The 14,399-nt window shown below is 44.3% G+C and overlaps 1 protein-coding gene across 1 annotated transcript; it reads left to right on the top strand.

Moving 5' to 3' along the window:
• Positions 1-12,492: 12,492 nt before the first annotated feature.
• LOC139399865 (uncharacterized) lies at positions 12,493-13,485 on the top strand. The gene has a single exon (XM_071145000.1). The coding sequence runs from the start codon at positions 12,493-12,495 to the stop codon at positions 13,483-13,485; it is 993 nt and encodes a 330-aa protein (XP_071001101.1).
• The last annotated feature ends 914 nt before the right edge of the window (positions 13,486-14,399 follow it).

The raw sequence follows: 14,399 nt of genomic DNA, 5'->3' as shown, positions 1-14,399 counted from the left end.
TTGTCCCTGGTTGGTATTAATCTGTAATGTGTGGTCTGTGTGTTTGTCCCTGGTTGGTATTAATCTGTAGTGTGTGGTCTGTGTGTGTTTGTCCCTGGTTGGTATTAATCTGTAGTGTGTGGTCTGTGTGTGTTTGTCCCTGGTTGGTATTAATCTGTAGTGTGTGGTCTGTGTGTGTTTGTCCCTGGTTGGTATTAATCTGTAGTGTATGGTCTGTGTGTGTTTGTCCCTGGTTGGTATTAATATGTAGTGTGTGGTCTGTGTGTTTGTCCCTGGTTGGTATTAATCTGTAGTGTGTGGTCTGTGTGTGTTTGTCCCTGGTTGGGATTAATCTGTAGTGTGTGGTCTGTGTGTTTGTCCCTGGTTGGTATTAATCTGTAGTGTGTGGTCTGTGTGTGTTTGTCCCTGGTTGGTATTAATCTGTAGTGTGTGGTCTGTGTGTGTTTGTCCCTGGTTGGTATTAATCTGTAGTGTGTGGTCTGTGTGTGTTCATTCCCCTCCATGCTCTTTAGGTTCTTACCAGAGCCAGGGCCTGGGTCTCGTCTGCCCCTGACCACAGGGTGTCCAGGCTGGGACACACAGGGAGAGAGAGGCCCTTACAGCTGGGGCACCGTGGCTAGTTATGATCCCCCTCTACTGCTTTGGTGCCATTGTCTCAGAAAGACACACACTAAGCTACACACACAGGCATACAACACACGGGAATGCACACACACATCATTGCGGACGCACACACACACACAGGAACATACACACACTACACATTATACACACATTATTACATATACATCCTTATAAACTAGGTGGTTTATGAAAGCTGATTGGCAGACAGACGTGGTATGTCAGACCATATACCATGGGTATGACAAAACCACCTCGGTGATTTATGGTATATGGCCAATATACCACGGCTAAGGGGCTGTATCCAGGCACTCCGCGTTGAGTCGTGCCTAAGGACAGCCCTTTGCTGTAGTATATTGGCCATATAACACACCCCCTCTGGCCTTACTGCTTAATTATACCATGGCATTGTTGAATACTCATTTCTGATTGGCTTGAAGGGCATTCTAGGACATACATTATTTCTAACGTTGCCAACTTTGTGACTTTTCAGACCCCTCCATGGACTTTTATTGGTAAAATATTCTAGCTACTATTCACACTGGCGTGTCGTGGGACACACCTTCCACATCGTGCATTGTTTTCAATAGAACGCATAGGCCCTGGTTGATTATCCCTTACATAACATTCTCCCACACAAAACACATAATGTTTTGTGTGGGAGGGTGTTATGGGTGTATATGTAATAATATGTAGTGTGTGTGTGTCAAAGTTCAAATAGGGGGTGCTTATATTTGTCCTGTTTCACTGCAGGTACAAGCGGGTAACCTGTACGAGTGTGAGGTGTGAAATGGAAATGTACATCCCAACTCCCCCTGAGACACCCTCGGAGAGCGGCTGTGTGTGTGTGTGTGTGTGTGTGTGTGTGTGTGTGTGTGTGTGTGTGTGTGTGTGTCTCTTTCTGAGAAAAAGGCACCGAAACAGTAGAGGGGGTGTTACCACTACCAGTGGAGAGAGAGATGGACCAGCTAAAACAAACACATTATGTTTTGTGTGGGAGGGTGTTATGGGTGTATATGTAATAATATGTAGGGTGTTCACCCACTCTGGGCAGAGTGGGTGAAAAGGCGCTTTGGTTATGAAATTTCACTTCCTTAAATTATAAAATACATCTTAACAAGACAAATATTATGATTCATGTTCTGAATTGTTCAGTGGGGTGTTTCTCTAAAAGCTACATTTGCACACGACCCTGATTAAACGTAAAAGGCTGTGAAAAAAGAAGCTTGGTATTCGCTCAGTTCTCCGTTGACATTTCACAGAGATACGCTTGTTTTTACAGACGCCATGCAAAGTTCCACTTTTTTTCTCTGGCCTCCATTGACTTAGTCACACTAATTCTGGCCGTCCTACAAGGTTCTGACAGAGAGATGAGGCTTGGACCATTGGTTTTCCGTTAGAGGATGATCTACACAATTCATTATTTAACCCACTGGGCAAAAGATGCATTTGTGTGTGTGTGTGTGTGTGCGCGCGCGCACAGATATGTGTGTGCATTCCTGTGTATGCATGCCTGTGTGTGTGGCTGAGTGTGTCTTTCTGAGACAAGGGCACCAAAGCAGTGGGGGGTAGGGTGTTACCACTACCAGAGTGGAGAGAGAGATGGAACAGCTACAATAAACATATTATGTTTTGTGTGGGAGGGTGTTATGGGTGTATATGTAATAACATGTGTGTATAATATGTATTGTGTGTGTATTCCTGTGTGTGTGTGTGGGGGGGGGGGGGGGGGGGAATAGAACCAATCCAAGACACTTGTCACTCTGATAGCTGCTACTACTCACTACAAATAACCTCCAACACCCAGTCAGATCTACAGACTATCTGAAGAATTCACTTCACATCACCTACGTTCCTACTCAGATTTCAACAATACTGATTCCTTTAAGGTTTTGCTTCACACAATTGAAAGTGTAACAGGGTGTGATTCTTGAACATGTGCCATCCAGACACGTGTGCTTGTTTTCACATTTCAACATTGTTGTGTGTGAGTTTCTGTTTACTCCTGTTGTTGTTTACTGTTGTTGGTGGTTATTTGCTTACCTGTCTCTCCAGGTCTGTCTGTGCTGCTGTCTGTCTGTCAGGGCAGTTAGCAGGGTCTCTGCCATCTCTCTCCTGCCCTCCTCCGGTTGTCCCTCTTCCTCTACCGCTGCCAGTAAGAGTTGCGTCTGAAAGATAGGTAGTAAAGGAAAGGAAATTATGTATTAAAATGACATGGTTCCATATCTCCATTCTGTCTATGAATCAATCCAAAGAAAACCATATCTCAGACTAACCAGGCCTAATTTGGCGCAGGCAGAGTTTGAGCTGTTCTGAACACTTCCTGACTCGCCTGTTCGAGGTACAGACTTCCTGGACATGTAATTTGATGCGTCTATTTGTCCTGGATACACCCATAGCAGCCTCTTGCGTCGTTGAGACAACATTCAGAAACCAGTTGTTATCACAAAAACGTCTCTAAAGTCCGAACAGTTTGAGCTCCAGACTATTATGACCCAATCATGGCATCAAAGCATACTCTCACGAAGACCGACATGCTGTCTCTTTGCTCTACGACGATCACAAGCCACACTCGTAATTCCTGATGTTTTGCTGAGCTTTCTAAAAACTCCCAGACAGACATGAAACACTTACAGACAAATCGCAGACATGGGTATAAGACAATGGGTGATGTTTTGTGGATATAACAGTCCTTTTCATTCATTTCTGCCCAGTGAATAGAGTCTATAATGCAGGGAATAGTGTCTAATGCAGGGAATACTGTCTATAATGCAGGGAATAGCATCTAAAACCCAGGGAATAGTGTCTATAATGCAGGGAATAGAGGCTATTATGCAGGGAATAGAGTCTATAATGCAGGGAATAGCATCTAAAACGCAGGGAACAGTGTCCAATGCAGGGAAGAGAGTCTATAATGCAGGGAAGAGCGTCTATAATGCAGGGAATAGAGTCTATAATGCAGGGAATAGAGTCTATAATGCAGGGAATAGAGTCTATAATGCAGGGAATAGCATCTAAAATGCAGGTAATAGAGTCTATAATGCAGGGAATAGAGTCTATAATGCAGGGAATAGCATCTAAAATGCAGGTAATAGAGTCTATAATGCAGGGAATAGAGTCTATAATGCAGGGAATAGCATCTAAAATGCAGTTAATAGAGTCTATAATGCAGGGAATAGAGTCTATAATGCAGGGAATAGCATCTAAAATGCAGGTAATAGAGTCTATAATGCAGGGAATAGAGTCTATAATGCAGGGAATAGCATCTAAAATGCAGGTAATAGAGTCTAATGCAGGGAACAGCGTCTATAATGCAGGTAATTATGAGTCTACAATGCAGGGAATAGTGTCTAATGCAGGGAATGGAGTCTATAATGCAGGGAATAGCATCTAAAATGCAGGGAATAGAGTCTATAATGCAGGGAAAAGCATCTAAAACGCAGGGAATAGTGTCTATAATGCAGGGAATAGTGTCTAACGCAGGAAATAGTGTCTATAATGCAGGGAATAGAGTATATTATGCAGGGAATAGAGTCTATAATGCAGGGAATAGAGTCTATAATGCAGGGAATAGAGTCTATACTGCAGGGAATAGAGTCTATAATGCAGGGAATAGCATCTAAAACGCAGGGAACAGTGTCCAATGCAGGGAATAGAGTCTATAATGCAGGGAATAGAGTCTACAATGCAGGGAATAGCATCTAAAATGCAGGTAATTATGAGTCTACAATGCAGGGAATAGTGTCTAATGCAGGGAATAGAGTCTATAATGCAGGGAATAGCATCTAAAATGCAGGTAATAGAGTCTATAATGCAAGGAATAGAGTCTATAATGCAGGGAATAGCATCTAAAATGCAGGTAATAGAGTCTAATGCAGGGAACAGCGTCTATAATGCAGGTAATTATGAGTCTACAATGCAGGGAATAGTGTCTAATGCAGGGAATGGAGTCTATAATGCAGGGAATAGCATCTAAAATGCAGGGAATAGAGTCTATAATGCAGGGAATAGCATCTAAAATGCAGGGAATGGAGTCTATAATGCAGGGAATAGCATCTAAAATGCAGGGAATAGAGTCTATAATGCAGGGAATAGCATCTAAAACGCAGGGAATAGCATCTAAAATGCAGGGAATAGAGTCTATAATGCAGGGAATAGCATCTAAAACGCAGGGAATAGAGTCTATAATGCAGGGAATAGCATCTAAAATGCAGGGAATAGAGTCTATAATGCAGGGAATAGTGTCTAATGCAGGGAATAGAGTCTATAATGCAGGGAATAGCATCTAAAATGCAGGGAATAGAGTCTATAATGCAGGGAATAGCATCTAAAACGCAGGGAATAGAGTCTATAATGCAGGGAATAGCATCTAAAACGCAGGGAACAGCGTCTATAATGCAGGTAATTATGAGTCTACAATGCAGGGAATAGTGTCTAATGCAGGGAATGGAGTCTATAATGCAGGGAATAGCATCTAAAATGCAGGGAATAGAGTCTATAATGCAGGGAATAGCATCTAAAACGCAGGGAATAGAGTCTATAATGCAGGGAATAGCATCTAAAACGCAGGGAATAGTGTCTATTATGCAGGGAATAGTCTATAATGCAGGGAATAGTCTATAATGCAGGGAATAGAGTCTATAATGCAGGGAATAGCATCTAAAACGCAGGGAACAGTGTCTAATGCAGGGAACAGTGTCTAATGCAGGGAAGAGAGTCTATAATGCAGGGAAGAGTGTCTATAATGCAGGGAATAGAGTCTATAATGCAGGGAATAGCATCTAAAATGCAGGTAATTATGAGTCTACAATGCAGGGAATAGTGTCTAATGCAGGGAATGGAGTCTATAATGCAGGGAATGGAGTCTATAATGCAGGGAATAGCACCTAAAACGCAGGGAATAGAGTCTATATTGCAGCGAATAGTGTCTATAATGAAGGGAGTTGTGTCTATAATGCAGGGTATAGAGTCTATAATGCAGGGAGTAGTGTCTATAATGCAGGGAGTAGTGTCTATAATGCAGGTTATAGAGTCTATAATGCAGGGAGTAGTGTCTATAATGCAGGTTATAGAGTCATAATGCAGGGAGTAGTGTCTATAATGCAGGGAGTAGAGTCTATAATGCAGGGAAAAGTGTCTATAATGCAGGGAGTAATGTCTATAATGCAGGGAGTAGTGTCTATATGCAGAGAGTAGAGTCTATACTGCAATGAATAGAGTCTATAATGCAGGAAAGAGAGTCTATAATGCAGGGAGTAGTGTCTATATGCAGAGAGTAGAGTCTATAATGCAGTGAGTAGAGTCTATAATGCAGGGAATATAGTCTATAATGCAGGGTAAAGACTCTATAATGCAGGGAGTAGTGTCTATAATGCAGGGAATATAGTCTATAATGCAGGGTATAGAGTCTATAATGCAGGGAATATAGTCTATAATGCAGGGTAAAGACTCTATAATGCAGGGAGTAGTGTCTATAATGCAGGTAGTAGAGTATATAATGCAGGGAGTAGTGTCAATAATGCAGGGAGTAGTGTCAATAATGCAGGGAGTAGTGTCTATAATGCAGGGAATAGAGTCTATAATGCAGGGAGGAGTCTCTATAATACAAGGAGTAGTGTCTATAATGCAGCGAATAGTGTCTATAATGCAGGGAGTAGTGTCTGTAATGCAGGGTATAGAGTCATAATGCAGGGAGTAGTGTCTATAATGCAGGGAGTAGAGTCTATAATGCATGGAAGAGAGTCTATAATGTAGGAAATAGTGTATATAATGCAGGGAGTAGAGTCTATAATGCAGGGTATAGTGTCTATAATGCAGCAAATAGTGTCTATAATGCAGGGAGTAGTGTCGAAAACGCAGGGAAAAGCGTCTATAATGCAGGGAATAGAGTCTATAATGCAGGGAGTAAAGTATATAATGCAGGGAGTTGTGTCTAAAGTGCAGGGAGTAGCGTCTATAATGCAGGGAGTAGTGTCTATAATGCAGGGAATGGTGTCTATAATGCAGGGAGTAGACTATATAATGCAGGGTATAGAGTACATAATCCCGGGAGTAGTGTCTATAATGCAGGGAGTAAAGTATATAATGCAGGGTATAGAGTCTATAATGCAGGGAGTAAAGTATATAATGCAGGGAGTAGAGTCTATAATGTAGGGAATGGTGTCTATAATGCAGGGAGTAGAGTCTATAATGCAGGGAGTAGAGTCTATAATGCAGGGAGTAGAGTCTATAATGCAGGGTATAGAGTCTATAATGCAGGGTATAGAGTCTATAATGCAGGGAGTAGAGTATATAATGCAGGGTATAGAGTCTATAATGCAGGGAGTAGTGTCTATAATGCAGGGTATAGAGTCTATAATGCAGGGAGTAGAGTCTATAATGCAGGGAGTAGAGTATATAATGCAGGGTATAGAGTCTATAATGCAGCAAATAGTGTCTATAATGCAGGGAGTAGTGTCTAAAACGCAGGGAAAAGCGTCTATAATGCAGGGAATAGAGTCTATAATGCAGGGAGTAGCGACTATAATGCAGGGAGTAGTGTCTAAAGTGCAGGGAGTAGTGACTATAATGCAGGGAATATAGTCTATAATGCAGGGAATAGAGTCTATAATGCAGGGAATAGTGTCTATAATGCAGGGAATAGTTTCTATAATGCAGGGAATGGTGTCTATAATGCAGGGAATAGAGTCTATAATGCAGGGAATGGTGTCTATAATGCAGGGAATAGTTTCTATAATGCAGGGAATGGTGTCTATAATGCAGGGAATGGTGTCTATAATGCAGGGAATGGTGTCTATAATGCAGGGAATGGTGTCTATACTGCAGGGAATGGTGTCTATAATGCAGGGAAAATGCAGGGAATGGTGTCTATAATGCAGGGAATGGTGTCTATAATGCAGGGAGTAGTGTCTATAATGCAGGGAATGGTGTCTATAATGCAGGGAGTAGTGTCTATAATGCAGGGAATGGTGTCTATAATGCAGGGAATGGTGTCTATAATGCAGGGAATGGTGTCTATAATGCAGGGTATAGAGCCTATAATGCAGGGAGTAGTGTCTATAATGCAGGGAATGGTGTCTATAATGCAGGGAGTAGAGTATATAATGCAGGGTATAGAGTACATAATCCCGGGAGTAGTGTCTATAATGCAGGGAGTAGAGTATATAATGCAGGGTATAGAGTATATAATGCAGGGTATAGAGTACATAATCCCGGGAGTAGTGTCTATAATGCAGGGAGTAGAGTATATAATGCAGGGTATAGAGCCTATAATGCAGGGAGTAGAGTATATAATGCAGGGTATAGAGTCTATAATGCAGGGTATAGTGTCTATAATGCAGGGAATGGTGTCTATAATGCAGGGAATGGTGTCTATACTGCAGGGAATGGTGTCTATAATGCAGGGAGTAGTGTCTATAATGCAGGGAGTAGAGTATATAATGCAGGGTGTAGAGTATATAATGCAGGGTATAGTGTCTATAATGCAGGGAGTAGAGTATATAATGCAGGGTATAGAGTCTATAATGCAGGGTATAGTGTCTATAATGCAGGGAGTAGAGTATATAATGCAGGGTATAGAGTCTATAATGCAGGGTATAGTGTCTATAATGCAGGGAGTAGTGTCTATAATGCAGGGAGTAGTGTCTATAATGCAGGGAGTAGTGTCTATAATGCAGGGAGTAGTGTCTATAATGCAGGGAGTAGAGTATATAATGCAGGGTATAGAGTCTATAATGCAGGGAGTAGTGTCTATAATGCAGGGAGTAGTGTCTATAATGCAGGGTATAGAGTCTATAATGCAGGGTATAGAGTCTATAATGCAGGGAGTAGTCTATAATGCAGGGAGTAGAGTCTATAATGCAGGGAGTAGAGTATATAATGCAGGGTATAGAGTCTATAATGCAGGGAGTAGAGTATATAATGCAGGGTATAGAGTCTATAATGCAGGGAGTAGTGTCTATAATGCAGGGAGTAGAGTATATAATGCAGGGTATAGAGTCTATAATGCAGGGTATAGAGTCTATAATGCAGGGAGTAGTCTATAATGCAGGGAGTAGAGTCTATAATGCAGGGAGTAGAGTCTATAATGCAGGGAGTAGAGTATATAATGCAGGGAGTAGTGTCTATAATGCAGGGAATAGAGTATATAATGCAGGGAGTAGAGTATATAATGCAGGGAGTAGAGTATATAATGCAGGGTATAGAGTCTATAATGCAGGGAGTAGTGTCTATAATGCAGGGAGTAGTGTCTATAATGCAGGGTATAGAGTCTATAATGCAGGGAGTAGTCTATAATGCAGGGAGTAGAGTCTATAATGCAGGGAGTAGAGTATATAATGCAGGGTATAGAGTCTATAATGCAGGGAGTAGAGTATATAATGCAGGGTATAGAGTCTATAATGCAGGGAGTAGAGTATATAATGCAGGGTATAGAGTATATAATGCAGGGAATAGAGTCTATAATGCAGGGTATAGAGTCTATAATGCAGGGAATAGAGTCTATAATGCAGGGTATAGAGTCTATAATGCAGGGAGTAGAGTATATAATGCAGGGTATAGAGTCTATAATGCAGGGAGTAGAGTATATAATGCAGGGTATAGAGTATATAATGCAGGGTATAGAGTACATAATGCAGGGAGTAGTGTCTATAATGCAGGGAGTAGAGTATATAATGCAGGGTATAGAGTCTATAATGCAGGGAGTAGAGTCTATAATGCAGGGAGTAGAGTATATAATGCAGGGAGTAGAGTCTATAATGCAGGGAGTAGAGTCTATAATGCAGGGTATAGAGTATATAATGCAGGGAGTAGAGTCTATAATGCAGGGAGTAGAGTATATAATGCAGGGAGTAGTGTCAATAATGCAGGGAGTAGTGTCAATAATGCAGGGAGTAGTGTCTATAATGCAGGGAATAGCGTCTATAATGCAGGGAGGAGTCTCTATAATACAAGGAGTAGTGTCTATAATGCAGCGAATAGTGTCTATAATGCAGGGAGTAGTGTCTGTAATGCAGGGTATAGAGTCATAATGCAGGGAGTAGTGTCTATAATGCAGGGAGTAGAGTCTATAATGCATGGAAGAGAGTCTATAATGTAGGGAATAGTGTATATAATGCAGGGAGTAGAGTCTATAATGCAGGGTATAGTGTCTATAATGCAGGGTATAGTGTCTATAATGCAGCAAATAGTGTCTATAATGCAGGGAGTAGTGTCGAAAACGCAGGGAAAAGCGTCTATAATGCAGGGAATAGAGTCTATAATGCAGGGAGTAAAGTATATAATGCAGGGAGTAGAGTCTATAATGCAGGGAGTAGAGTCTATAATGCAGGGTATAGAGTCTATAATGCAGGGAGTAGAGTCTATAATGCAGGGTATAGAGTCTATAATGCAGGGAGTAGAGTCTATAATGCAGGGTATAGAGTCTATAATGCAGGGAGTAGAGTATATAATGCAGGGAGTAGAGTCTATAATGCAGGGAGTAGAGTATATAATGCAGGGTGTAGAGTCTATAATGCAGGGAGTAGAGTCTATAATGCAGGGAGTAGTGTCTATAATGCAGGGAGTAGTGTCTATAATGCAGGGAGTAGTGTCTATAATGCAGGGAGTAGTGTCTATAATGCAGGGAGTAGTGTCTATAATGCAGGGAGTAGAGTATATAATGCAGGGTGTAGAGTCTATAATGCTGCAATAGACCCATAGTTGATGTAATAAACTCCAAATGTAATACAGTTGTCACAGACTATTTGAATATTAATTTCCTGTACTTACATTATACGTAAACGCCTTTTCATCAGGTTTTTGTTTGGCAGACCTCACTTGTGTAGTGACATTATTAAATTATATTTTTGGTATCAAACTGTTTTTTTATTCTGGTTGTCCTGAAAAAATAAAAAAGTGAAGCACTTCAATGTGAGGGGTCGCCAAGCAGATGCATGAAATGAGTGACAAAACTGGACTGATACGCTGATTGGGTGTGGGACTGATTAAATTAAATGATGTTCCTGGTAATAGCCACTGTGACACAATTCTGACCAAGATTGAACCTTGAACTCATCCTTGACCACAGGCCAAACTCTATTCCTAGCTCACAACTCCAACCCTAACCTTGCCATAGCCTTATCACAAAACCCCAGCAAAATTTTCTCCAAAAAGGACCTAGAGATAATCCAAACTGAATATGAAGGCAGTTTCACATCAGAGGATGGCAAATTACCCAAAATATTAGAGAGTGAGTCAATTAATCACGTATACCACTGGTGTGTAATGTGTGAGTATCCCCTGTTGAACATGAATTACAGGGCGGCTTAGAGTGTGACGTGGTGCATCAACGTTAATCTGGAACATACTGGTAACCTCTCCTCTCGCATTCCTCTCTCTGTTCCCCTCCTCTGTTTTCTCCCCTCCTCTGCTGTCTTCTCCTCTCCTCCTCTTCTCTAAGCTGCTTCAGAGGAAGTCAAATGAAAAGGGATCTGGCAGACCAAATTAAATGCAGTTCTGTCAGTGCCGCTCAAATCCCTCTTTCCCTTCAGTCTTTTTCTCTCTCCATTTCTCTCCCTCCATCTGTTTCTCTTTCCATCTCTCTCTCCCTTCGTCTCTCGGTCTCTCTCTCCCACCCTTGCTCTCTCTCCCCTCCATCTCTTTCTCTCTCTGTTTCTCTCCCTCCTCTCTCTCTCTCTCCATCTCTTTCTCCCTCTGTTTCTCTCCATCTTCTCTCTCCATCTCTCCCCTCAGAGGGAGGTGTGATGGATCTGTTACTATGACTGACTCTGACTGCTTGTTAAGAGCAGTCTCTTCCTGTCACATCCACCAGTCACACACTTTCATTTCCTCCTATTACACAGCTACCTCTTTCTATCTCCTCTCCATTCTTCCCCTCCTCTCTTTCAAAACCCACAATGCAAGGGAGACTCTTTTCCCAGCCTTTTTAATCAGTTTCTGACAATCCACCTGTCTGTCTTCATTCGTGTGAGGACAGGTTTGATTGTGGGTTCTTGAGAAGGGAGCGGAGCAGGATTCAGAGACGTTCAAATCACCCTCACTTCCCCCTACACCGATGGGACAGGTGTCAAAACATTTGATGACACGGGCGGCGAGCCGAGGACATGTGACCGATTGCACCTGAGGAGAAGGGGACGTCAGGTAAATCAGCTGACCAGAGGAGAGCATGGTGGCTGGCTATAAGTTTGGTCCCTATGGAAACTGTACTGTAGCCGTCACCTTGCATCAAGCACTAATCTTCATATGATTGACAGCTTGAGAACCTATGAGAAAGTGCATTCCGTGTGTATCAACGTCTCTGAAATGAGTTCTCACCATCTCTATGGATTGCTTTCCTTTACAGTACTCCTAAATCGTGTTTGTCTGCTGTGTGATTCAGAACTGCTGAGTAAAACTGAACCATAACTGAACTGAAACCTATTTAACCTGCTTTAAACCCACTAAATGCTGACTCTGTATGTGTGTCTCTTCACCCTGGAGGTGTGCGGGGTCAGGGGTTCAGAGGAGAGGGGAAGAGCCCCTCTGTCCCCCTCTGCCCCAGCATGGATGATGACAGAAGCCACCAAAGGAGCAGGAGAAGACCCACAACAGGATCCTCACACTGATGGCAGGCCTGAACTCACGTTCACCTCTCCTGTTAATTCTTAGTAAACACACTGGCAACAGGCTCCCGAGAGGGGCGTATGTGTGTGGGTGCGTGTGTGGGTGCGTGTGTGTGTGTGTGTGGGTGCGTGCGTGTGTGTGTGTGGGTGCGTGTGTGTGTGTGTGTGTGTGTGTGTGTGTGTGTGTGTGTGTGTGTGTGTGTGTGTGTGTGTGTGTGTGTGCGTGTGTGTGTTTGTTGTGCTGTGTTCAGGAGGGTCTGACTGACCGGTGATGAGTGACCCCTTCAGGTTTAGCCCCAGGCTGATCCCCAGGCCCTTCGAAGACTACTGCTTGTTTACTGCACTGAGCCAGAGCAAGTTCCTTACCATGCCCGAGACCCACACCTACCCAGCCCCACACCGGCCTGCCCTACACCCCAAGCCCACACCTACCCAGCCCAGCCTGCCCTACACCTACAGTCCACACCTACCCTACCCCAGCCCCACACCTACCCAGCCCCAGCCTGCCCTACACCCCAAGCCCACACCTACCCAGCCCAGCATGCCCTACACCCACAATCCACACCTACCCAACCCAGAATGCCCTACACCCACAGTCCCACACCTACCCAGCCCTAGCCTTCCCTTCACCCACAGCCCACACCTACCCAGCCCAGAATGCCCTACACCCAGAGCCTACACCTACCCAGCCCAACCTGCCCTACACCCACAGGCCATACCTACCAAGCCCAGCCTGCCCTACACCAACAGCTCACTTCTACTCAGCCCAGCCTGCCCTACACCAACAGCTCACTTCTACTCAGCCCAGCCTGCCCTACTACACCCACAGCCAACACCTACCCATCCCAGCCTGCCCTACACCCACAAACCACACCTACCCAGCCCAGCCTGCCCAATTCACACAGCCCACACCTACCCATCCCAGCCTGCACTACTCCCACAGCCCACACCTACCCAGCCCAGCCTGCCCTACTCACACAGCCCACACCTACCCACCCCAACCTGCCCTACTCCCACAGCCAACAACTACCCAACCCAGCCTGCCCTACACCCACAGCCCACACCTACCCAGCCGTCTCTACACCCACAGCCAACACCTTTATCCTCTCAGCCTCATCTGTTAGCACCGGGTGGCCCTCTCCTCCCCCTCTGTTTACATCCAGATGACAGCACCCGTCCTCAGCTTCCTGATGCTGACCAGAGATGTCCCCGTGACCCGGGGTTGGGACCAAGGGGGAGAGAAAGGGCAGAGGGGAACCTATAGCTGCCACACCCAGATCCAGCTCTATACTCTTGTCCACCAGCTCCAGCATTGTGCATTTAATCTAAAGAAAGGCCTCCAGATTTCCTAGCTTAGGTAAACAAATACAAACATAGACTGAGAACAACTTCTAAAGACCAAACCCCAGGGCAGCCCGGCAAGAGACCTGAGGTGGCAGAACGGAGTGCTCGGGTTGGGGTGTAGGGTTTGAGCATAGCCTGAAGGTAGGGATGGGCAGTTCCTCTTGCTGTTCCGTAGGCAAGTACCATGGCCTTGTAGTGGATGTGAGCTTCAACTGGAAGCCAGTGGAGTGTGCGAAGGAGCCTGGTGACATGAGAGAACTTGGGAAGGTTGAAAACCAGGCAGGCTGCAGCATTCTGGATAAGTTGCAGGGGTTTGATGGTACAAGCAGGGAGCCCAGCCAACAGCGAGTTGCAGTAGTCCAGACGGTACAGGACAAAACCCTGGATTAGGACCTGTGTGAGGAAAGGTTGTACTCTACGGATGTTGTAGCGCATGAACCTGCAGGAGCGAGCCACTGCTTTGATGTTTGCAGAGAACGACAGGGTGTTGTCTAGGGTAACGCCAAGATTCTTTCCACTCTGGGAGGGTGACACTGTGGAGTTGTCAACTGTGATGGAGAGGTCTTTAAGTGGGCAGGCCGTCGACGGGAGGAAGAGCAGCTCAGTCTTGTCGAGGGTGAGCTTGAGGTGTTGGGCCGTCATCAAAGTTGAGATATCTGCCAGAGATGAGTGTCGCCACCTGGGTGTCAGAAGGGGGAAAAGTGAAAAGTAGTTGAGTGTCATCCGCATAGCAATGATAGGAGAGACCATGTGAGGATATGACGGAGCAGAGTGACATGGTGTATAGAGAGAAGAGGGCCTAGAACCGAGCCTTGGGGGACACCAGTAGTGAGA

The sequence above is a fragment of the Oncorhynchus clarkii genome, unplaced genomic scaffold (assembly GCF_045791955.1).
Source record: "Oncorhynchus clarkii lewisi isolate Uvic-CL-2024 unplaced genomic scaffold, UVic_Ocla_1.0 unplaced_contig_877_pilon_pilon, whole genome shotgun sequence".
Taxonomy (NCBI): domain Eukaryota; kingdom Metazoa; phylum Chordata; class Actinopteri; order Salmoniformes; family Salmonidae; genus Oncorhynchus; species Oncorhynchus clarkii.
The sequence above is the reverse complement of the archived record's forward strand: the minus strand, read 5'-3'. Positions and strand labels throughout refer to the sequence as shown.